We start from the raw sequence: 26,029 nt of genomic DNA on the forward strand, positions 1-26,029 counted from the left end.
ATACCCTGAGCTTTTCAATTCCCCTACTGTAGACAATACTGCAGTATCAGCACAACTTTAGTGTGATTCTCAGTCCAATTTTAATTTTGGAAATTTGTTAAGGAACAGCTGTTTTTCATGACAGGTATATATTACTCATCCACCAACAACTGTATTAAAAAAAAAGTAAACAATCTAAAGCATATAATTGACTGAGCTGGGTTTAATATTAGCAAATGTGTTTCCTAAACCTAGGGCAAAAGTTTCTACTGGTGTAAATAGGTGAAACTCCACTGAAGTTAATAGAGCTGTGCCCATAATTCTTTACATTGGGAAGGTCTTGTATTACTGTTGCATAATCTTAAGAATCTGCTAAGCATTTTGACATTGCAAATACATCTGAGCTTTAAAAACTGATTAATTTGCTACAGCATTTCCCTGTTATGAAAAAGTTCACAATTCATGATAAGCTCCACGAAGGGGGAGCAATGAAAAAGAGATTACTTAGCAATAACTGTAGTTCTCCAGATTTATTCCCTCTGCAGATCCACAATCTAGGAGCCATGCAATATGCCTCATGAGTCCCAGAATCAATTCAAAGCAGTGAACTGATATGCATCTTAATGTATACATTCAAGACTGTTTCAAATAGAGGTTGATAGAGGCCCATGCTTCACATTTCTTCAATACCTCTTTCAGCTGCCCAGAGTCATTACTAACTCAAAAGAAATGGGGAAGAAAGAAGAACAAGTGTAGATCTGCAGAGACAATAAATTCAGAGAACAGGCAAGAATCCTTTCTTCCTCCTTCATAATTACTCACTAGTTTGGTATTTTTAGCTAATCTTCTAATCTAACCTAGAAGGAGGAAGAGGAATATTTAATTATAGATTAAAATAAACTCTCAGACATCGAGAGAACATTGCCATGTAAAGATTTGGATGACCTCCATGCAGCTGCTTTATAAATCACTGCTATGGATATGTTACCAAGGCAAGCTACAGAAGCTGCTATTGCTCTGTCTGAATGAGCTTTATGGCTTTCTTGAATCTGGATTCCTGCCCGTGTAAAAAGCATGCCAGAATGCATATATCCACTCAGGTAATCTTTATAACAAGATTGAACTCCCCCTGGATTTCTCAGATGCTATCAATAGACAGGAAGATTTGCCAGACAAAGAGTCTCAATGCTGTCCAAATAATAATGAATAGTACACTTCACATCCAATATACAAGTCTAGCAGCACCAAGGAATACTGTGGACTAGGAAAAAACATTAGAAGATTAAGATGAAAAACCAAAACCACATTCTGTAAAAACCTGGGTGGGACTTAAAATGACTGTCTTTCTCAAAGACATTAAAGGATGGCTATATGCCATGAGAATTTTAATCTCACCAATTTGGTCAAAGTACCAACAGGAACCATGATGTGGAAAACAACATTAGAAAGTCCATTAGGTGACAGAACAAAATTAAATATCTCAACTCTTTTGTTTAAATACTACTTTTCATTATACAGGTTCCAATTCATACAAGGTCTGACCTTGGGAGGTGCTGACTATTTTAAACGCCCATTGAAGCCAATAGGAATTGAAAGCACTGAGTGACTTGCAGGAACATGCCCATAATGCATAGCTCTAGTGCTAACGATGCCAGGCAAAAATGTTGAAGCTGTTAATTAAAAATAGAGATTTAAACAAAAGTGGCTTTGTATTGATTCTCAGCACCCTTGTTTTTCTCACTCTTGACAGTAATCAGAGAGGGGAGGTCTGATGTCCTATAAACTCCTGTCCGCATCCTCCCCTGGCAAGATCTCAGTTCAGAGATACACCCTTCGAAGCTGAGGTTCCCTTCTGAATCATCACAGGATCGTGTGCCACTGTCTTCCAGTTTAACTCCATCCACATCAATTATTCTGTTTACAGAAGTGGGAAGATTATCCCTACCACCAGGAGGATTAAGGCTTCTGTTGGTCTTTGTTTTGTGAGAGCTTTGCTCACAGAAGTTTCCTGCAGCCCCTGGTGAATCTTTTTTCTTTCTGTGGTTCATACCTAACAAAGAATAATAATAATAATAAAATTATGTATCTTCTGATTTATTGTAAACAGTTACAGTCTTTAAATTACATTGGGCAAACTCTCCTCTCAGGTCCTCATGGCAAGTAGTTAACCAGGGTATTCTGCTATTCCACTGGGAGATTTATGTATGTACCATTAAGGACGGGGGGAAAATGCCAGTTTGGTACCTCCTCAGGTGAATTTTGCCATAATTTAGTCTGTATCTTTCTTAGTTTAGACATTGTAATTAGCATTATCCAGTGTATACAAAAATGATTGTCCAGGATGAATCTCTACTGACTCCCCCAAAATTTTCACACCAGCAGGGGCAAACCCAAAGAGGAAGGATGCAACATTTCCAGCATCAGCCAGAGGAGGAAAAAATAATGGAACAAAATGGGAGGACAAAATTTCCTCATTTATCACCTTATTGAGATATTATTTTTATTCAGCTAGAGATTCATCTGTTCCCAGAAGTTGCAATTCACCCTATTAAGCTGAAAGCTGCCAAATATAGACTGTTAGATTTCAGTGTAAGACCCAATGTAGCATATAGTAGGATGAGAAATAACCTAGCTTGTTATGGGGGGGGAGGGGGAAACACACCTTAATTGTTTGAATAATGCTTGACAATTCTTGCCACTGGACTCCTCATTGTTTTTGACAATTCTTGATTATGTCTGATTTCTTAAAATAAAAGTTTAAGGTGCTACTGAGAACAGTATCCACAATTGAAAGGAATTGTTACAGCTTGGGTCCATTCTCTGGCATTAATCATGCAATCTTATCAGGTCCCTTCCAGTCCTATGATTCTATGATTATACCCCTGGTGCTCCCATATCCCAAGTCTTCCCCATCCATGCTGTTAGGTCTCTCACATATTTTGTACAGTGCCCAAAATCAGTGCTTTGGGCTGAGCACTCAGGCTGAGATTTTCAAAGGTATGCATACACTTGGAAAGTGTGTCATGTTAGCAAATATGTTTTAACTATATCATAAACATGATTTTGCCCAAAGTGAGAACTTTAACTACCCAGATATCTGTTGGAAAAATAATATGGAAAACACAATATGTTCTTGGAATGTGTTGGGAACAATATTTCATTTCAGAAGGTGGAGGAAGGTGAAAGGCAACTTGGGTGAAAGTGGCTATGAAATGATAGATTTAATTATTCTAAGGAAAGAAAGGAGTGACAGAAGCAGGATAAGGGGAATGGACTTCAAAAAAGCAAACTTTAACAAACTTGGAGAACTGGAATGCAAGGTCCCATAGGAAAAACATCTAAGGGAAAAAGTTGTTCAGGAGAGCTGGCAGTTTCTCAGAGAGACAATATTAAAGGCAAAACAATTAACTATCCTGATGTGAAGGAAAGACAGGAAAGAAACATAAGAAAGACACCAATATGGCTGCATCAAGAGCTCTTTAATGACCTGAAAATCAAAAATGAATCCTACAAAATGTGGAAACATGGACAAATTGCTAAGGATGGGTACAAAAGAATAGCACAAGCATGCAGAGACACCATCAGAAAGAATAAGAAACACAATGAGTTACACCTAGCAAGGGATAGAAAAAGGCAAAAAGAAGAGGGTCTACAAATACACTAGGAGCAAGAGAAAGACAAAGAAAAGTGCACGTCTGCTGTTTAGCAGGGAAGGAGACCTATGAATGACATCAAGTAGATTGAGGAGTTTAATACCGATTTTGTTTCAGTCTTCACTAGAAAGGTTAATTGTGTCTATGTGCATAACACAATTAATATTAACATCAAGAGGGAAGAAATACATGCCAGAACAGGGAAGGAACAGGTTAAAGACTATTTAGATAAGTTAAATGTATTCAAATCAGCAGGGCCTGACAAAATTCAGGGAAGGGTACTTAAGGAGCTAGCTGAAGCAATCTCCAAGCCATTAGCAATTATCTTTCAGAACTCACAAAGGATGGGTGAGGTCTCAGAGGGCTGGAGAAGTGTAAACACAGTACATATCTTTAAATAGGGGAACAAAAAGGAATCATAGATCAGTCTGAATAACTTTGATACCTGTAAAGATACAGGAACAAATTATTTACCAATCAATTTGTAACCCCATAGAGGATGATAAGTAATAGCCAACATGGATTTGTCAAGTGCAAATCATGCCAAACCAATCTAATTTCCTTCTTTGACAGGGATAATGGCCTAGTGAATGGTGGGGGAAGCAATACCTGTGGTATATCTTGATTTTAGTAAAACTTTTGACACAGTAGGAAAGTAGGAAAATGTGGTTTAGTAGGAATAACTATAAGGTAGATGCACAACTGGCTGAAAACCACACTCAAAGATTAGTTGCTTTCAAACTGGGAGGATGTATCTAGTGGGGTCCTGCAGGTGTCTGTGCTGGGTCCAGTGCTAGTCAATATTTTCATTAATAACTTGGATAGTGGAGTGGAGAGTAGCCTTGTAACATTTTCAGATGACAACAAGCTGGGAGGGATTGTAAACACTTTGGAGGATAGGATTAGAATTCAAAATGACCTCGATAAACTGGAGAATTGGTCCGAAATCAACAAGATGAAATTCAATAAAGATAAGTGCGAAGTACTACACTTAGGGAAAAAAATTAAATGCACAACTACAAAATGGGAAATTACTGGCTAGGTCAGAGGTCCCCAAACTGTGGGGCGTGCATCCTTTGGGGGGCATGGAGGAATATTCGGGGGGGGGGGAGACACAGCTGGGGCTCAGGCCAGCCCCCACAGGGTGCAGGCAGAGAGCACCACCCAGCTCCGCTCCTGGCCCTGGTCCCAGCTGCCAGTCCTACGCCCGGAGCCCTGGCCCCACCCCACGCCCAGCCTCGGTCCCCTTACTCCTGTCCATGTTCTTCCCCTTTCTGGAGCTGCAGCCCCACTCTGGGCCCGAGGGTGGTGGGGGGAGAAGAATGACAGAGTAAGGCGGACGCAACCCTGAAAAGTTTGGGGACCACTGGGCTAGGTAGTAGTACTACTGAAACAAATCTGGGGTTTATAGTGGGTCACAATTTGAATATGAGTTAACAATGTGATGCAGTTACAAAAAAGTCTAATATTCTACGGTGCATGAACAGGAGCGTTAGATGTAAGCATGGGAGGTAATTGTTCTGCTTTATTTATCACTGGTTAGGCTTCAGCTGGAGTACAATCTCCAGTTTTGGGTGCCACTCTTCAAGAAAGATGTGGACAAACTGGAAAGAATCCGGAGGAGAGCAATCAAAATGATACATGGCTTAGAAAACTGACCTATAAGGAAAGGTTAAAAAAATGAGTATGTTTATTAGTCTTGAGAAAAGAAGACTGAGGGAGGACCTGATAACAGTCTTCAAATATATTAAGGGCTGTAATAAAGAGGGCTGGTCTGTAACTGTTCTCAAAGTCCACTGAATGTAGGGCAAGAAGTAATTGGCTTAATCTGCAGCAAGGAAGATTTAGGTTTATAGATTCATAGATTCATACATTCTAGGACTGGAAGGGACCTTGAGAGGTCATCGAGTCCAGTCCCCTGCCCTCATGGCAGGACCAAATACTGTCTAGACCATCCCTGATAGACATTTATCTAACCTACTCTTAAATATCTCCAGAGATGGAGATTCCACAACCTCCCTAGGCAGTTTATTCCAGTGTTTAACCACCCTGACTGTTAGGAACTTTTTCCTAATGTCCAACCTACACCTCCCTTGCTGCAGTTTAAGCCCATTGCTTCTTGTTCTATCCTTAGAGGCTAAGGTGAACAAGTTTTCTCCCTCCTCCTTATGACACCCTTTTAGATACCTGAAAACTGCTATCATGTCCCCTCTCAGTCTTCTCTTTTCCAAACTAAACAAACCCAATTCTTTCAGCCTTCCTTCATAGGTCATGTTCTCAAGACCTTTAATCATTCTTGTTAGATATTAGGAAAACCTTTCTAACTATCAGGACAGTTAAGCACTGGAATAGCTTACCGAGAGAAGTTGTAGAATCCCTGTCATTGGAGATTTTTAAGAACAGGTTAGACAAACACCTGTCAGGGGTGCTCTATGCATACTTGGTCCTGCCTCTTTGCAGGGGGATAAACTACATGATCTCTCAAGGTTTATTGCAGCCCTACGTTAGTATGATTCTAGAAGAGCAATTGTGTTTAAGAATAAGATAGCTGGGTGAGGAAAGGCAGGGCCACAACACATCATGTCCCCTGTGGGACAGTAAAGAAGCTGTGGGGGAGTAAAGGCTCTGGGGGTGCTGGTGTCTGGGCTCTGTAGGGGGGGCCTGGTGTACGGGGGCTGCCCCGCACCTGGGTTCCGTAGGGAGGTGGGTGCTCGTGTCTGGGGAGTTCCCCATGGCTGGGCTCTGGCGGGAGGGATGTGTGGGTGTCTGGGCTGGGGGTGCCCCATGGCCGGGATCTGGGGGAAAAGGGGTGTAAGTGTCTGGGCCAGGGGGTGCCCTGCATCTGCGCTCTGGAGGGATGGGAGTTCAGGTGTCTGGGTTCTGGGGGCCTGACACAGCTCCCTCCAGCTGGAACTGGGTTGTTGTAGGGATTTCTTAATTCTCTACTCCTGGGGGGATTTTTTTTGCTGTTGTCTGTATTGTTGACATACTTGTTGACAGGTATTTTGAAATAAATTATCAAAATAATTTAAACTGGAATGATTATATTATGTTATTTTAACAAATAAAATATGCAGAATTTTGGAGAATTTTAAAATATTGTGTGCAGAATTTTTAATTTTTGGGCACAGAATTCCCCCAGGAGTAAATATTTGACCAAGTGCACACATACACAAGGTAACTGAACATAATTTGGACATTTTAGAAAAGGATCTACCCGCCAAACACATGGTATAATGCTCAGGGTATAATACTTTGAGGAAGCATAACCCTAATTAAAATATTTTAGGGTTTGTTGGCATAGTCACGACCTCCTGCAATGCTATATGATAAAACAGAGCAAAATTTAAAGTACTTTGCTGACTCTCAAACCAGCCAGGACTGGGAACTAGTGCATTCCATCTCTGAGGTTAGGGAGGGAGGATCCTCAGCTAGTGTAAATAGGAGAAGTGCCATTTACTTCAATCTGCTGTGCTGATTTACACCAGCCGATGATCTGCTCCAAAATGTTTTACATTTTTGTTTAACTACAAGTTTTGTGAGCAGAAGGAGCACATAAATTGTGTGGCACAATTCCTATAACTACCGTAATTACTTAGTGGCTTTGACTGGCACCAGAATCCAAATCTTTTTGGTCAGAAAAACGGTAGCTTCAAGGTGTGGCCTTTAATACTGGTGATTTTGTAGATGGTCTCCTAGGCTCTGAGTCCGTACTGAACCAATATGCTGCTGGAGGGACCATATTTCAGATGTGACTTAAATCAGAGGATCTTCCACTGTGATCATTAAATATACCATGGCACTCTTCTTAGTGGGGTTTACCTTGATGCCCTAGCTATTTGCATTCTGTATGCCTCAAATTACTTCTATAGTTTCATCTGGAAACAGTCCTACGCTGTTGGGGAATAGGATTGTAAGCTGTTAGACATCCCAGAGATGGCTGCCTTTCAGTGGGGATGAAATGATCCCCATACTGGTCTATAGTGTGCACATTATTTTATTAAGTGCTTTGGGACCTTTGAGATGAAAAGTACTTTTTAAATTTAAGATTATTTTTATAGGGCTTCCATTTAATTGTGTAAAGCTATCATATTTAATTATGGCAAAAGCTCTCAATGGTGCCTGTGACACAAAGGTAAAGTACATGATCACTTGTCCTCAGAATAAAAATGAAAATCTTTACATTCTGGTGTAATTCCACAGGGAGATTATTAGTTATCTGTTGTTAAAAAGTCTGTCTCTGCCTTCAAACAGGGAATTGCAACAACGGGTTAAAAAGGGCTTTGTTTTCTTTCATAGAGACCAACAACTGTAAGTTAATATACTGACAAATTGGGAAAAATGGAGGCCTCAGTCCGCAAAAAAGGTAAAAAAATAAGTGCTCCAACAGGCTTTGCAATCCTGTTGTGGAGAGCCCATCTCTAGAAGTGAAAAGGGTAGTTCAGTCTCAGTAGCTGAGATTGCCAAATGAAGGGGCCATTATGTTGGTGGCTCTACTTAGAACTGAACTGAGAACACCAATTCACTTCAGAGACCAATGTAACATTGGTGACTCTTACAGAGTAAGAAAAAGAAATGGTTGAGTACAAGGATTAGCCCGTGAACCCAAAGACAGAAAATAATCTCTTTTCAGAGAATTCAGTGTTGTTACTATTATTCCAAGTCGTCGTCGTTCTTACTCAAAGAATCAAAATACACTTTGTATGTGACAAAAGGAAACAAGGAATTTGAGAAGTAAAGATTTCTAAGATTTAAATACTTTGTTTTTCAAATTATAACATGGTTTACATTAATTGCAATAGACATACTACCCACACTGTATAAGTACTACAGGCCAATCTGCTCTCTTATCTGTCTGTAGATGTGTGCCTGCAGCTGCCATTGATTTCAATGGGAGCTGCCAGAATCTAAATGCAACATCTGGCCCTATTTAAAGGGCCTGTATTTAGGATATTAAATTTTCTCCTCATAATTTCTCTACTGTCAAGTTTGTCTCATTGTAATTTTGTTAATATGTATGTTACAAGATCTGAACCGATACCACTATGTTAAATAGATGAACCAATATTAGGACATTTAAAATATATTACTGTTAATGTAATATTTACATTTTAATTGCATTCGATCTGTTAAATTAGGCATTTACGTTTCTACAAAGACAGAATATTTTTAAAACAATGAAGAAAATCAAAGCTTAAAACCAGTCTTGTATAAGTAGGTATAGAATTTATTACTCCTGAAAGAACAAAGATACAAAATACATGTGAAAACTACATAAAGATCTCTACAAAGTGAAAGTAGAAAGTAAGAAAAGTGAAAGTACAGCAGTTACACAGAAATGTATGGCATGCATTAAAATACTGTAAATTCATAATGTTTTTAAGTGCAAATGTTCTTATATCAGCTCCCATTGAAAAGGATGCAAATTGAATTCCATCTTGTACACTCATCAAAAGGACACTGACACAGATATATAAATATGTACATAAACATGTCCTAAATACACTTTGCGTGTTCTCTTATGGAGGCATCTGGATTACAAGTCTGTTTAAAATCTAATTTAAAGAATTAAAGTGGTAGCATTTATAGAACATTTTGCAAATACTATTAAGATAGAGTTTGTTTTGTTAAGAGCAGCAGGATGCAATAGTTCACATTGCCATTTGTAAGCATGTAACAATCAAATAAATATTTACAATTCATTGGCAGTACAGATAAGAAATAGGATTAAATACTCTCTGTAAAAAGATAAATAATTCAAATGTATATTTTCACATCACAAAGAAATGTGAAACAAATCATGGCACTGAAACATCAAAAATAACTTTAGCACAGACACCTTTTCTTATATTTTTCATTAAAGAGTACAGTACAATGACTGTAAAATGTAAATGCCACAACACTCATAATCTACCACTTCTTGTTTCTGGTAATAGCAATTATTATGAGTTCATGTTTATGAGGAATAATAATGATCCGTGATATTGCTGAAACTTACATTCTAATGTCCTCCATTTTCTTAAAAATGGTCTGCTAGAAAAAGCTGTTTCAAATATGAAAGCTTTGGGAATTATGTTTTAGATGCAATCTACTACTTTGGGTACCAAAGGAGAAAAAGAAATCGTGTATGGGTTATATTTTTAGGTAAAAATATAATTTATTAGATAAAGATTAAAAATATTCAAGATTTATCCTGTTTCTTTTTACTGTAAACAGTGCTGCAGTTTTTAATATATATTTAGAGTTCTTCCTACAGCACCAGAACTTCCAAATGTTAAAAAAAAAAAAAAAAAAAAAGTGGTGTGTGTGGGGGGAAATCATTAAACTTGTGATACTAAAAACCCTAATGATTTAGTCTCATTGTTACTAATGGTTCAGAAAATGTGGACTGAGTCACTGGTAAGCAGGTCAGATATTGATATTTAACTATTGTGTGATGTATGAGAGTAAACAGTAAATTACTGAATTGTAGCATCAGAGGGGTAGCTGTGTTAGTCTGTATCCACAAAAACAACAAGGAGTCTGGTGGCACCTTAAAGACTAACAGACTTATTTGGGCATAAGCTTTCGTGGGTAAAAAACCACTGAAGATGGATAAAAAAACACCACCATGCATCTGAAGAAGTGGTTTTTTACCCATGAAAGCTTATGCCCAAATAAATCTGTTAGTCTTTAAGGTACCACCAGACTCCTTGTTGTTTTAATTATAACAAATATTGTGTTTGTTTTTTAATGTGTGCATTAAAGTCTCACACTAAATGGTCATTTGAAGGCTTGCATTTTGTTTAGCACAAACGTACTCAGTCCAAACAAAAATATGTTTTGGAGGCAACCAGAAATGTAACTTAACAGTGAATAAAGCAATAAAACTTATTTAAAATTAAAATGTAAGGTGCAGAGATAGTTTTGTTTGTTTGTTTTAGTGATAAACAATATAAAGGGAAGATAATTTTACATAAAAGGAAAGGCTATTAAAAACTAGAAATACCTGAATTGGATCTTTGATATCCAGAATTTTCCTGATTACCTGCCAGTGGAGTTGGCGGTGGATAGTTGGCTTCTGTGAGTTTACTGATGTCTGATAGTGGTGTTGGTGGTGGCGGCAGTAAGGTGCTGTTAGGGCTACTAATATCTCCTTCAGCCACAAGAGTCAAGTCTGCTACATTTTCATCATCTATAGTCTGTATGCCTTCAGCCTGTAATTCTCCTGATTGCCTTTTCCATATTGTCATATTGTTTTCCTGTACATGTGGAATTGGAGACAATGGAGCACTAAAAGGAACATTGTAAGTCTTCTGACTGTTGAGCGTTGTCAAAGCAGACTTATGTTTATTTTCTGAATGACCTGTTTTCTTAATTGAATTTTCATTACAGTTTTGCGTAATCTCCAGTTTCCCACTTGGCTGTGTACATTTATCCTTGCCATCATTTTTTGCAATTCTCTTGCTAAGGCCTTTAGAGCTCACTGGTGTAGATGAGGGTGGTTCTGGATCACTGGGAGGTAAACGAAGAAAAGCGGGTAGAACAAGGTCTTCTTTCCTTAGCAGCCCACGTTGGTCATCTGCTCTGTTACTTTGAGCTTTGGATATGAGTTCAAAAAACTCTATTTAGAAGAAAACCAAAAATTGACAAACTTTTGTCAGAAAATGAAATCCATTAAAATGTCAACCATTAGCATATTTATTCTCAATGAAGACCTTCAGTTATTTTCAATGCTGCCTTGAAATTAGATCTTATGTTAATTAGGAACTTTTTCAATTGCAGCAATGTTCACTAGCAGCATTATAATTAAGATAATCTAGATTGCTATTGTAAGCAGTTTTGCAATTTAGAACAGCTGCATTTCACTCTGGGCTAAAATTCTGCATACCAAGTCTGCGTCCTAAACATATTTTCTATTTTATGCATTAAAATGAACCTTTACGTGTTTTTAATTCCTATTACATAACAAAGCTCTGGTCCTACTGAAATTTAACAGATTGTAGGATTAGGATGCACATTTGTATACTCTAGATGCTTTGCACACCTCAATTTAAAAATAGTCAGCTCTCTGAAAGCTTATTGGTCCAGAATGTAAACAATCCTTTTACAAGACTTTTTATTTAGTTTAATAATAATATGTCAATCTGGAACTTTTAGCCAAAACTTTGAATCTCTTTGATGGAGATAGATTTAAGACAAAATCTTAGTTTTATCATAATGTTGTTTTGTGATTTAGGACAATTCATTATTTTGTTCTGGAAAGCCTCAAAACTTAGCAACCAGAAATTTTAGACCTTGAGCCAAGAAGGATACTGCTCCCAAAAAAGAAATAACCCAATGATAACTTAACTCTTTGGTACCAATCATCCAAATTTCAAAATTGCTAACATGGGACCTACTCATGTCCCCTTACTCAGGAAGAAGGGCAGGATTACACCCTGGATCAAGCTCCAGGAGCTACTGCTACCTTTACATTTCTGGAGATTAAAGTTCAAATTCATTTTAGGACCCAAGTGAAATCAGTTTTGTGGTTTCAACCCAGTTTACACTGATTGTCTAAATCAAAAAATCAAAAAATTTCATTGCAAAACCAAAACATTTAGTTTTAGCAACAATGTTTTTTTGACATAATATAAAGTCATATGTTACACTCCTAGAACTTACTTTACTTACAGTTTTCTAACACTACTTTTGGGTGATTTGGCAGAATCAGTAGGAGTGTTGTGTGAAAATAATTTTCAATAGATTTGCAAAATGTTAGAAAATATATGGAGCTTGAATCTGGGGCATTTTGTAGCCCCAAAATATAACTTTTGCCAAAGTTTTGCAAAATGGAGTATGCACATCAAAACATAAAACATTTTTGAAATGTGTGTGTTTTAGGCAAAAGCTGATTCTTCCTGAAATTTCAAATTTCATAAAGATTTTTCATTAAAAAATACTCTACAACATTCAATAGGTCTTTCCCAAACTTGGATCAATTTCACAAAATCAAAACAAAATATGAAAGCCTCAAATTCTGAGGTCTTCAAATTATGTTAATATTTCACTTGGCCTCAATCAGAAAATGAATTTATAAGACTGGGTAAAACAAGCTACTCAAGTAGCAAACAGAAATAAATCATTCAAAACTACATTAACATGTTTTGCAGCAACATTCAGAAACTAACAAACAGCCATTCACAACAAGGGTTTCAGCTACGGTACTTCCTTGTGTCCAAACCAACAGACAATTATTCACTTATATAAAGTCATTCACGTGCAGCTCTTTGCAGGATCAGGCCCTTTGTTTGAACATCAGGTTAGGGTGACCAGATGTCCCGTTTTTTAAAGGGACAGTCCCGGTTTTGGGGACTTTTTCTTATATAGGCGCCTATTACCTCCCACCCCCTGTCCTGTTTTTTCACAGTTACTATCTGGTCACCCTACATCAGGTGGCAATAATGATGCATTTTAAATTTTTGCCCTAGCTAGCATATGTGTTCTGATTTTCACATTTTATTTTGGAGCTAGTGGGATAGGCAACTGTTTCAAATAATCCTTGAGGTTGGGGATGGGGGAGTAATATCTAAAGATATCAACCCTTAAAATGATCTTATTCCTTCACCTCTCTGTGACCTTTATTATCTCTCATTTTTTCATACCAGAAAACATACATGGAAAGGCAAATTCTGCTGTCATCAGTGAAATCCTCATGAAGTTATTGTCTCTCAAAGATGTAGTTTAGGGAAGATTTTGGCTCAGAAAATGCAAAATGACCAGTTATGGCACAGCCTTGTCTCTTGTACCATTTCTAGTCACCTTTTCAGAACATTTACTGAATGAAAAGTAATCTCTTTCTGTTCTTGCCCACCACCCCACATAACCACCACCACCCCTTTTCAAGTAGCGGTAATCTGGCTATCATAGACTATGGGTAAAATTGTTAAAAGTGCCTAAGTGATTTAGGAGCCTAAGTCTCCCTTTCAAAAGTGACTTAGGTCCTTAGGAGCCTATGAGACTTTTGAAAAGGGCATCTAAGGCCAAATTATAAAAGTTGTTTAGGCACCTAAAGATGCAGGCAGACATCTAGTGTGCTTTTCAAAAGCTTTTAGGCATCTAACACCCATTGATTTCTCTGGGAGTTAGTAATCTCAGCCCTTTTGAAAATCCCGGTAGGCACCTATCTCATCTTAAGATGCCTAAATACCTTTAAGTACCTGCAGGCATGTTTAAAATTTTTATCCTAGACTTCAATAAATTAGTAGTTCAAAGTTAACAGCAACAAGCATATAAGGAACTTGCCTATTATTTTCTTCATACAGTGATAAATGCACAGTCCTTATGATTTCCACAGTCATAAATTGGAATGATCATTTTCCCTTGAACACTAATGTTATTACATATACTTAAAAAGTTGACATACCCTCTGCTTCGTCCAAATTAATTTTCTGATATTTTTTTTCCCCAATCTTTGCAAGAGATTCTTCTCTCTTTGATAGCCGAGCATCCCTAGCATTTTTTCCATTTTCGCCTTTTATTTTAATAGAATTAGACTTTCCTAGAGTTCTTCCCTCTCCCTGCATTAGAAGGAAAGTTAAAGTACTTCTTACAATTAGGATATACCACAATATGTGCGTAATAGATTCTAAGTGAATAAAAAGGATATTTTATAAACAGATCTCTCTGATTAAAAAATACAACAAATGTTATAGCTTAATCATGACAAAAAAGATTTAACACTACACACCAAAAAAGAAAAAAAATCCATTTACAATGAGCACATTGCTTGCACAGCAAAATTTACATTAAAGTAGTAGGCTCAAGTACTTGCCTTGGCTTTCAAAGGAAGTTAATGGATTTTGATAAAGATGATCCACTCAGCTGATATAGAAAGCCAAAAATATAAAAGCCATAAAACACTCACTGCTACTCAATTCATGGTCACACACTGGTGAAAAAGCAGGATTAAATCCCCACAGATGAAGTCTGACAGAAAGAATAGGATGATTTATAGCTGCAGCCAATTCAATTAGATAAGCTGGACACTGTTTTTAGCATAGATACCTGAAGCTTCTACTTTATGATGAGAGAAGAAAATAGAAGGTAATCTGAGTGGCAGAAATCATTTAAAAAAAAAAACTTACTGTAGATGCTTGATTTCTTGAAGTGGAGGTTACAACTGTACTTTGTTTTACTGGAGCGCCTTTTTGTCTGTCTGTGAACACTAAACATAAAAATGTCTTCTATAATTATAAACATATCACTTCAGCATAATATTAACATTTAAAACATGACGACACATAAAATACCCTGCTATGAGGCCCCCCAGAAGAAGCTCTAGCAAAACCAGGGAAGATCAAACTTGACATCCCCAATATTTTTAAGTTAAATCAAGCAGAAAACAACCTAGGCTTTCCTGGATTTTCTGATGCTTTCAAAGCATGTGTGTTATGAGTTTTTACATCTTTACGAAAAGACGCAGCAGGAGTCAAAAAGCTAAAGGGAAGACATCCTTTCTCCACAATATTCATAAGTCATTGAGTACAATAGCTGGTAATAAAATAAATGAAAAGCAATGAGTGAGCAAAAATCTCTCTCCCTCTCCGTTGCTAAGCTTTCAATTTTCTTGACTTTTGTGATGGCATAATTTCACTAGATCTGCAGCCACAGGGTTCAGTTTAGATGAAAACTGAGTCTTTTTTTAAAAACACCAGATGCAGAAAAATCCATTAAGAAACCCCAAAAACTTTCAGATCTGCTTTGTGCATCAACTGCCCTTTGGGCATCTCCATTTTCTCTCCATACACTGTTAAAGTAAGCTCAGGGCTGCTTTAATTTATATCTGCCTGCAACAGACACAAAGGGCAAAAAACAGCTCAGGATCTGCTTGGTGTAGGTTCATCCTGACAAAGCACTCTCTCTCTCTCTAATCATGCATCTTTCCCCCGGTGTATCAGGAAGCATCTGTGGCATAAGAATGCCTATGTTGATTCTATGATGCTCTAGGATCATCTTTCTACTGGGGTGATTCTCTGATGATTTACGCATGTTTAATGCCCAAAATAACCTGGCGGTGTAGAAAGGAGTGGCTCATTTGTGCCTAGTTCCTATATAACACTACCAATAGGATTATAAAAGTTTTAAGGTAAATTACAGTTTGTGGTCTGTGACTCTGGTCCCCAACAAAGTGATAAAATCTGACTCCCCTTCCCCACTGCCAAATACAGCTCTCTTTATTTTACTCATTTCCCCTATGAGATCCACCATTCTAAACATTTAATTTAATCTAATCTAAATGCATTAACAAAATCACATGTTTTTTTACCTATAAAGGGAGATACTAATGACACATGGAACCTTTAATCTCCAGGCCCCTGAGCTGAATCCAGTGAATGTCAGTAATGACAAAAAATAATTATCTAACTGCTGTTCTCTGGCCAATTTGAAGTGAAGTAAGTCTTAGTTCAGCTTCTATTTCACAGAGATCCACCACCTCAAAAATCATAACTGGCACTCTTTTTGTCAGTCTCTGCAGAGCCCAAGGATTGCATAGAGATGGAGGCTGCACTATCTTCTCACCTTACACAATCCATCTCTCCAGCAGTTGTAGCTAATATCCTAAGCTGTACCTGTCCTGTGGTAAAATAGAGAACTTAATTCTCTAATGAACTAAGTGCTTGTAGGGTACTAGGGAGAAAAAATATTTTTTAAGAGTTACAAACTTTGCTACAAGAGCACATTGTGATCATCAAAAACCGGCCAATTTAACAGATGAAAAGTCACACATTTAACTTTAATTCCTATAAAAAGTTTTCCCATTCTATCCTATAAATCAAATCCTTCATCCTAACACCATTTACCTCACGTACATTTATTTTTTCTATGAATGTAAAGTCAGGCTCGATGAGGCTCGTTAAGCACTTCATAAAATCTTTCAGAACCTCTTACCTCTTCTCTTTGTTGGCTCTTTTTCATATAATACAACTCGTTGACCATCCAGATTAGATATAGGGACACCAAGATCTAGTGGTTCCTGCTCACCATTCTGAAGTTAGATCACAGTTTGTGTATAATAGAGAAAAACAATGGTTTTCAAAACAACTTGAATGTACAACTTGGTATTTAAAATAGAACACTAGCTAGTACAGTTATACTTCAGTGTACCCCCAAGAATCCTCTGCTATCTTCCCTATAATTTTCAGACCAATACTGTCCATAATTACTTTGGTCATAATGGACACGAGTCATTTGTCTGCAGTGTATTATGGATTGGCCAGTCTGACAACCCAATGGTATACCTATATGCTGTCAACAGTCTGGAGCGGATTTCTGTGCTTTCCAGGTTAGTAGGGACCGCAGTTTTAATTGCTCTCAAATGACACCCTCTGGCTGACAGAGGAATGGAAAGAATGGACTATGGAAGAGGCTTATGTTCAGCCTTCCTCAGTTGGGATGTTTTGGTCTGAAATGAAGCCTCTGAAAAGGGAGCAGGAATGGGGGGCTCAGAAGGCCAAGACAAAGCAGGCCCAGACAAAGCCATAGTCAAACTATCTGAAGAATGAAGACTATTACTACTGCATATTCTCATCCAAAAACACAGGCAGTTATAGAATACATTTTCATGCACAAAGATGAGCCTATACTAAATTTCTTGGAATACTCTATACTCTTTTCCAGACAAGCAATACTACAGATTTTACACCAGGGGTGGGCAAACTTTTTAGCCCAAGGGCTACATCTGGGTATGGAAATTGAATGGCAGGCCATGAATGCTCACAAAATTGGGGGTTGGGATGTGGGAGGGGGCCAGGGATGCAGGCTCTGGGCGGCGCTTACCTCAAGCAGCTCCCAGAAGCAGCGACATGTCCCCCCTCCAGCTCCTACGCAGAGGCACAGCCAGGCAGCTCTGCACGTTGCCCCGTCCGCAGGCGCCGCCCCTGCAGCTCCCATTGGCTGTGGTTCCTGGGCAATAGGAGCTGCGGGGGCCGCACTTGGGGCGGGGACAGCGTGTGGAGCCCCCTGACTGCCCCTACACATAGGAGCCGGAGGGGGGACATGCTGCTGCTTCCGGGAGCCGCGCAGAGCGGGGCAAGCCCCCAACCCCACTCCCCGGCGGGAGCTCGAGGGCTGGATTAAAACGTCTGGAGGGCCGGATGCGGCCCTCAAGCCACAGTTCGCCCACCCCTGTTTTACACCAGAAGATACTTACCAGTTTTGCCACAAGTTCATTAAGATTTAAGCCATATTTTGCAACCACAGGCCGTAGAACTTCTGTTACTGGCTTAGTGGGTTTAGCCTTCAAACCAACTGATCTATTGATTGGAACAAGATCCAGCCTGAAACATATCAAATGTTGCAATATGTTTGCTATTCAAATAAACCAAAAGTGAAAAAGGTTGTAATCTAATCTAGGAACCAAATAAAGTGAGTTTGGATACAGTGTAATTCCATTAATAAGCAAAAATCCTCCCCACTCTTCTGCAAGTGCAGAGCACCTTCAGCGCAGTGGAATCATTGCTGTTTCAGTAGACAGAGAGTGAGGAAAAGCCAGGAGCCCACATATAACTGTGGTGACTCCTAGTGTAGCTACACAGAGCCTCCAGTCTTTTCCCTCTCTCCATGGAGGCTACTCAGACCATTATGCTACAGCAGCTGTGGCGTAACTCTGTTCCTGTTCTACTGACTGGTATGTGGGAGAAAAATATTTTCCCCTACCTCTCCACAGCATCCAGCCCAGTTACTCAGGCTGGGCAATGGGGAAAGGATTTGAACCATAGCAAAGTCTAATGAAAGTCCCAATTTATCCAACTGAAATGTATAAATTATTATTTCAGATTAAGTAAATTTATGCTCAGGATGATACTGTTTTGTGAGAATAATGACTTTGCTATAAGAGGATTGGTATGAAACAGCAGTAAGAAAGGCTGATAGAATGTTAACCTGTATTAAACGTTAATACACTCCTGTTCAGAATCAATTATATCATTTTATAATGCTTTAGTAAAACCACATTTGGAATAAAGTCCCAGTTTAGTTTTAGTCACTTTGTATGAACAAAGATATAGTTAAACTGGGCAGAGTAGTGTGAAGATGATAAACAGAATGGAGGAGCTTACATAGGAGCAGAGCCCCATATACTCTGTGATTCCATGACCACGCAATCCAATTCTTGCCAAAAAGCATGCTCCTGAATCTACACTTTCATTTTTGCCTTTCTAGTCCTTATGCTTATGAAGAACCCTTGAAAACATGAACTGAATGTAACTGATCCAGTGCTGTCTTCCTGAGTTTACAGAGATTGTGAAACAATTGCTTTGAGAGAGGTGAACTACTCCTTACATCTCAGTTTCAAAGGCTGGCATGGAATCGGCCGGGCTACCTAGGATCACCTCTCCCTCCCACAACTCCCATGATAGCAGCATTCCATTAGAGCAACAGAAGAGTCAATCAATAAGGGTAGGCTTGTGACCACAGGTGATAGAACCTTCACAGGAAGAAATAAATGATTACTAACCTCACTATATTTGGAGCTAAATGCAGAACTCAACTACCCTTCCCCCAACCCAATTTGCCTACACAATAGTCTCTTTTATTCTCACAGATACATTTTTTAAAACAATCCAAAATCCATAAACCTGCTTCTTAGTGACAGGGAAGGTTCAGAGACACACACACACACACATTGGTCTCTTCTACCTAATGTGAAGAACTCAGATAATGTAGTGCAAGGAGAGCCATATAAGGGCTTTATGTAGCACCACATAAAGACAAAGGGTTCAATTCTGCCATGCTTAAGTCACATTGAATATTACCTAGCTCAATGAGGAATTTCATTGGGACTATTGTGAAGTAAGGTTATTAGAATAAGATAGGCATTTTCCCTGATGAAAGAAAAAATATTCTGCAGTCTCTGAAAACAATTCATTCTGGATCAGCAATAGGAAATGACATAGAAGCAGGTGAAAGTCCACACATCTAAAAGTCAACATTTGGAAATAATTATGATGCGAAACATTTCAAACAGAATTGACATAAGTGCTTTTTATGCACATCTCCAGAAAGAAATACTTCGCAAAATTTCCATACCTAATAATTTTTGTTTTAGAGAAAGAGTAGCAACATATGGTATAACCATTTTAGAGTTAAATTAATTTGAAAACTGAACAAAGCCACAAATAATAAGATTGATCAGAATCTCAGAGAGAATCAGTAAATTAATGAAGTCGCATCCTTCTATAGAAATCAATCCTACAAAAGTAGACAAGTAACTTTTAGATAAAATAAAGAAAATATGAATTAAAACACCGAAGGACAGCTGGGGAATTAAAGTATTTCTATCTTAAAAATGTGGTCTAAGAGTGCAATAAAACTAAATAAATAATTTGGTCAAGCAATGCTGAATGGGACAAATAGGTTGACTGTTTATAAGGATGTAAAAACTGATGGGGAGAATATTAAGTTAGTGTGTTCCAAGGAATATAAATTATGCCTCTTCCATTTCTAATTCCATTCTTCTTCTCCTTTATTTCCAATATAGTTTCTCCATGTTAAACATTGGACATGCCACTCTTCTGGGAGCTGCGTGGAGCGGAGCAATCCCCCGACCCCACTCCCCAGCTAGAGCGCCAGAGCAGGCCAAGCCCTGGACCCCGCTCCTGGCGGGAGCTTAGGGCCGGATTAAAACATCTGGAGGGCCGGATGCGGCCCCTGGGCCGTAGTTTGCCCACCCCTGGATAAGAGGGAAGGTCTTCTTATGGATCAGTAACTGGTTAAAAGATAGGAAACAAAAGGTAGGAATAAATGGTCAGTTTTCAGAATGGAGAGAGGTAAAAAATGATGGGGTCTAAATTAGTTGTTACCACTCAAGAAAGATCTTGGAGTCATTGTGGATAGTTCTCTGAAAACATCCACTCAATGTGCAGCAGCAGTCAAAAAAGCGAACAGAACGTTGGGAATCATTAAGAAAGAGATAGATAGATAAGACAGAATATATCATATTGCCTCTATATAAATCCCTGGTACGCCCACATCTTGAACACTGCATGCAAATGTGGTCACCCCATCTCAAAAAAGATATATTGGAATTAGAAAAGATTCAGAAAAGGGCAACAAAAATGATTAGGGGTATGGAACGGCTTTCATATGAAGAGTGATTAATATGACTGGGACTTTTCAGCTTGGAAAAGAGATGACTAAGGGAGGATATGATAAAGGTCTATAAAATCATGGCTGGCGTGGAGAAACTAAATAAGTAAGTATTATTTACTCCTTCTCATAACAGAAGAACTAGGGTTCACCAAATGAAATTAATAGACAGTAGGTTTAAAACAAACAAAAGGAAATATTTTTTCACATAACACACAGTCAACCTATGGAAATCCTTGCCAGAGGATGTTGTGAAGGCCAAGACTATAACAGGGTTCAAAAAAGAACTAGATAAGTTCATGGAGGATAGTTCCATCAATGGCTATTAGCTAGGATGGGCAGGGATGGTGTCCCTAGCCTCTGTTTGCCAGAAGCTGGGAATGGGCAACAGGGGATGAATCACTTGATGATTGCCTGTTCTGTTCATTCCCTCTGAAGCACCTGGCATTGGCTACTATCAGAAGACAGGATACTGGGCAAGATGGACTATTGGTCTGACCCACTATGGCTGTTCTTATGTTCTTAAGTAGTTTCAGATAGTTTAAAAGGTTTTAAAAGGTATTACTATTAGTAGTACTATTTAAAAGGTAGATTAAAGGTCTAGAGAATATGACCTATGAAGGAAGGCTGAAAGAATTGGGTTTGTTTAGTTTGGAAAAGAGAAGACTGAGAGGGGACATGATAGCAGTTTTCAGGTATCTAAAAGGGTGTCATAAGGAGGTGGAAGAAAACTTGTTCATCTTAGCCTCTAAGGATAGAACAAGAAGCAATGGGCTTAAACTGCAGCAAGGGAGGTTTAGGTTGGACATTAGGAAAAAGTTCCTAACAGTCAGGGTGGTTAAACATTGGAATAAACTGCCTAGGGAGGTTGTGGAATCTCCATCTCTGGAGATATTTAAGACTAGGTTAGATAAATGTCTATCAGGGATGATCTAGACAGTATTTGATACTGCCATGAGGGCAGGGGACTGGACTGGATGACCTCTCGAGGTCCCTTCCAGTCCTAGAGTCTATGAATCTACTAGCTCAAAAAATTTATATGTAGCTTGCATGAAGTATTATTTCATTTTGGGAGATAAATCTAAAAAGCAGATGAATATGTTCTAAAATCATTATTTTTAAAAAATACAGATAAATACTGATGGCATTAATTTTTATTTGAATTCAGCACGGTCAAAAGAGATATTTCCTCAGATAAGAAAATGAAGTACAACATTAAGGGACACATTCTTGTTTGAGAGATTAAGTTTTAAAATGTTGGCCAAAAGTGATGTTTTTAAAGACATAGTATATGTCTACCTCTTAAAAGTTACATTGATAGAAGTGAATCATATTGCAATCTCCATATTTCAATGGGGAACTGAGTTTCAGAGAGACTAAGTGACATCCCAAGGTCACACAAGGAGACAATGGTGGAGCAGGGAATTAAACCCAGGTCTTGTAAATTGCAGTCTAGCACTCTAACCTCTAGACCATCCTTACTGAACTCAGTCAAGCACATAATCACAATGGTATCTAGGTGGTCATATACAATTAAGGCTTGTATCTATCTTGATCAAAAAGAATTATACTATTTAGTGCTATATTTAGCCACCACTACTTATGAGGATTTAAATTTTGTATGCAATGGATCTTGTAATGAATTCCATGCCTCTTACTATGAAAAGGCCTGTGAAAAGAGGTATGGTAATTCAGGAAAGCATTCCTGATCAGAAAAGGTGCTTATATAAATGCTTAACTTTACGCACACGCTTAAGTGTTTTCCTGGGTCAGAGCCTAAGAAAGACAAGCCTCAGCCCATTCAGGCCCTTATAGGTTAGACTAGGAATTTGAACTGGACTGTTAAAATTAAACTTCTCAGGTGAATAAGGACTACTTGCCTGAGCAAGAATTTGCAGTATTGTGCCCGTATAGTCTACACATATTGACCAAAGGTGTTAGCGGTAATGTATTTGATTCAGGAAAAATAGTTTCTCCCATTTCCAGGCTCAGAAGGAGTTGCCTGGCAGCCAGTCATTTTCCAGCATGGATACCAAGGCCATTCCATCCTCTCCCCTCCCTGCAAATGTGGGTCTTTGGCAGAAGAGAGGGAAATAGATCTTACAGTCTAGTTCAGCAAATCCTCTAGTGGCCTGCTAGAATTGTTTCCTGTGTTACTCTGCTGCAGGTTGCTCTCCAACCCCAATGTCCTTTTCTTAGCATTCCAACCAGCGAGAAGAACCTGTCGGTCACTACTGTGGGAGTGTGTGTGACTGGTGTCATTTGGGGAAGGGGAGGGGAGGGTGATGAGTAGGGGTGAGAAGCGGGAAAGATTAATGGAATACTTTCTTCTAAAGCAGTAATGGAAGGAAGAGCATGTTAAGGAGTATGGGGAAGAGCAAGAAACAAAGATGTGAGAAACAGAGTGAAAGTCTGAGGAAGGAGGAACTTCAGTAGGAATTGTGGCTGCTGAGCATGTCTGAAAAAGGAGAAGTTACTCAACTTATGCAATAACAATGGTTCTTTGAGATGTGTGTCCCTATGGGTGCTCCACCATTGGTGTGCTTGTGTCCCTGGGCTGCTGATCGGAGACCTTCAGTAGCAGAGTCTGTTAGGCCAGCACATGCACGGTTTCTCCTTGTGCTACACCACGAGGCTAGTCAGTGCCCGTGGGCTAACCCCTCTCAGTTCCCTCTCTACTATAGAATCATTGACAAGAACTCTGAAGTAGAGGGAGGAGGGTGGGTTGTGTAACACCCATAGGGACACACATCTCGAAGAACCATCATTACTGCACAAGGTGAGTAACTTCTTTTTCTTCAAGCAGTGTCCTATGGGTGCTCCACTGTAGGTGACTCCCAAGCAGTACCCCCTTCTGGAGGGCTGGGACTTTGGAGTTGGGTCAGTTACTGATGACAGTTCTGTGGAGCCAAAGATGGCATCAGAGGCGGAGTCCCCAGTGATCACAGTGTTCTACAAAAGTGTGGACTGAGGCCCATGTCATTGCTCTACAGATCTCTGAGATAGGGACATTCTTGAAAAAGGCGACACCCATGACAAGATCGATCTTGTGGAGTTTGTACGAATCGAGCCTCAAGGGGTCATACTGCGAATTTGGTAACACCGTCAAATGCAATTCGAGACCCACTTAGAGAGCTTTCGGATTGACATTGCTGAGCCCTTGGATCTTTCTGCAATGGAGAGGAAAAGTTGAGGGGAATTCCCGAAGACCCTTGTCTTATCAAGGTAGAAGGCCAGGGCTCTCCTGACATCTAGGGTATGAAGTATAGCCCCCTTGTTGTCTTGGTGAGGCTTGGGGTAGAAGATTGCAAGGTGAATCAATTGATTCATGTGAAATGGAGAGGTTAGGGATGAATTTTGGACGTGGCCTGAGGGTAACCTTGTCCAAAAAGAATACTGTGTAGGGGGGATGTGCCATCAGGACTGCTATCTCTCCTATTCTCCTGGCTGAGGTAATCGCTATCAAGAAGGCTGTCATTGATGGGTACGTCAGCAAACAGGTGGTCATGGGTTCAAAGGGAGGCCTAATCAGTCCTTTCAGTACCAGTTTTAGGTCCCACAAGGGGGTAGGAAGTCAAGGCTGAAGGAAGAGGTCTGTTATACCTTTGAGGAACCTTTCTGTGGTTGGACGTGACAGCACTGAGTACCTCTCTACAGGTTGGTGAAAGTTTGTTTTAGCTGCTAGATGGACCCTAAGAGAGTTTAGGGATAATCCTGACTTTATAAGGATCAGAGCATAATCTAGGATGTGTGGAAGAGTCACGGATGTTGCGGAGATTTGTTGGGACATGCACCAAATCTGAAACCTGGACCATTTCTGCAGGTAAGTTTGTTGTGTGGAGGACTTTCTACTGTGCAGTTGAACCTCTTGTACTTCCCTTGAGCAGGAGCTCTCTAGATGTTGGAACTGAGCAGGAGGCATGCTTTGAGGTGAAGAATCCCCAAGTTGGGATGCAGAGTACACCCTTTGTCCTGTGATAGGAGGTGCGGAATGATTGGGAGGGAGATTAGTTGGCACATCACGAGCTGTGCTAGGTAAGGGTATCAGGTCTGTCTTGGCCAAGTAGGAACAATCAGAATGCCATGAGCTCTGTTCCTTTTTATTTTTAGCAGGACCTTCAGCAGTAGAGGAAATGGAGGAAAGGTGTAAAGAAGGTCCTTGTCCCATGGGAGGAAAAGAGCATTGACCAGCGAGCACTAGAGCAGTAGCATGGACATTTCTTATTCTGGTAAGTGGCAAACAGGTATGTAGACAGTGTTCCCCATTATGTGAATAGTTCGTGGAGTGCATCTCCCACTTGTGATCGTGTGGGAATTTGCGACTGAGATTGTCTGCTATTGAGTTCTGTGTGCCTGGGAGGTAAGCTGTGGACAGAGTAATGTTGTTGGAGATGTAACAGTTCCATAATCTCACTTCCTCCGTGCATAGATAGGGCAACCTGGCCCTCACCATACCAATAATGTAGTACATGCAGGCTATGTTGTCTGCTAGGATCTTTGTGTGTGATCCTGCAATCAGCGGAAGGAAATGGGCACAGATGTTCCTAACTGCTCTCAACTCAAGGAGATTGATGCATCTCCGCAGGTGCCATTTGCTTGCATCATGAGGCCGTTTAAATGCATGCCCCACACTATGAGCGACGATGGTGATGTCTGCAAGAAGGAGATCCTTTTGCACACCTTCTCTGGGTTCTTCCACCAGTCTAAGGAGTTTTTGATCCTGGTGGGTAGTGACAGGGGTTTGTCAAACGTGCCTCTGTTCAGTCTGTAAACCGAACTGAACCACAGTTGGAGGCATCGCATATGAATCCTGGCATGTAGTATCATGGCCATGCCTGCTGCCATATGTCCCAAGAGTTGGAGGCAGAGCCTGGCCAGTATTTGTGGGCTGCATTGAATGGTGTCTATGAGTGAAACCAGGGATAGGAACCTGTGTTGAGGTAGAAGGGCTTTGGTCTGCAAAGCGTTGAGGTCAGCCCCCTTGAATTCCAGATGTTGCACTGGAGTGAGGGTTGACTTCTGGGTGTTTATCTGTAGACCCAGCTCTATGAACAAGTGTATCATAGTGTCGATGACTTGGTGAGCCTTCTGGAGAGATTGGGCTATGAGTAGACAATCGTCCAGGTATGGGTAAATCATTATTCCTAGCATGTGTAAATGAGCAGCTACCACTGAGAGAACTTTGGAAAATACTCTCAGGTCCGATGAGAGCCTGTAGGGGAGAACTCTGAATTGGAAATGGTCATGAACCTGTGAGCTGGTAGGATTGAGATGTGAAAGGCTCACAG

General features: G+C 39.6%; 1 protein-coding gene across 2 annotated transcripts in view; it reads right to left on the reverse strand.

The window, feature by feature from the left end:
- Positions 1-1,670: 1,670 nt before the first annotated feature.
- Positions 1,671-26,029, reverse strand: part of RGS12 (regulator of G protein signaling 12) — a 163,588-nt gene continuing 139,229 nt past the window's right edge. The window contains exons 12-17 of one of the 2 annotated variants that reach the window (XM_065404923.1): positions 17,806-17,932; positions 16,545-16,641; positions 14,741-14,820; positions 14,020-14,173; positions 10,621-11,235; positions 1,671-2,029 (exon numbers count right to left, since the gene is read on the reverse strand). In XM_065404923.1, coding sequence (XP_065260995.1) covers positions 1,671-2,029; positions 10,621-11,235; positions 14,020-14,173; positions 14,741-14,820; positions 16,545-16,641; positions 17,806-17,932 — 1,432 coding nt within the window. Of the gene's footprint in view, positions 2,030-10,620; positions 11,236-14,019; positions 14,174-14,740; positions 14,821-16,544; positions 16,642-17,805; positions 17,933-26,029 lie in introns of those variants that run through there. The other variant, XM_065404924.1, reaches the window with a different exon arrangement.

The sequence above is a fragment of the Emys orbicularis genome, chromosome 5 (genome assembly GCF_028017835.1).
Source record: "Emys orbicularis isolate rEmyOrb1 chromosome 5, rEmyOrb1.hap1, whole genome shotgun sequence".
Classification (NCBI taxonomy): domain Eukaryota; kingdom Metazoa; phylum Chordata; order Testudines; family Emydidae; genus Emys; species Emys orbicularis.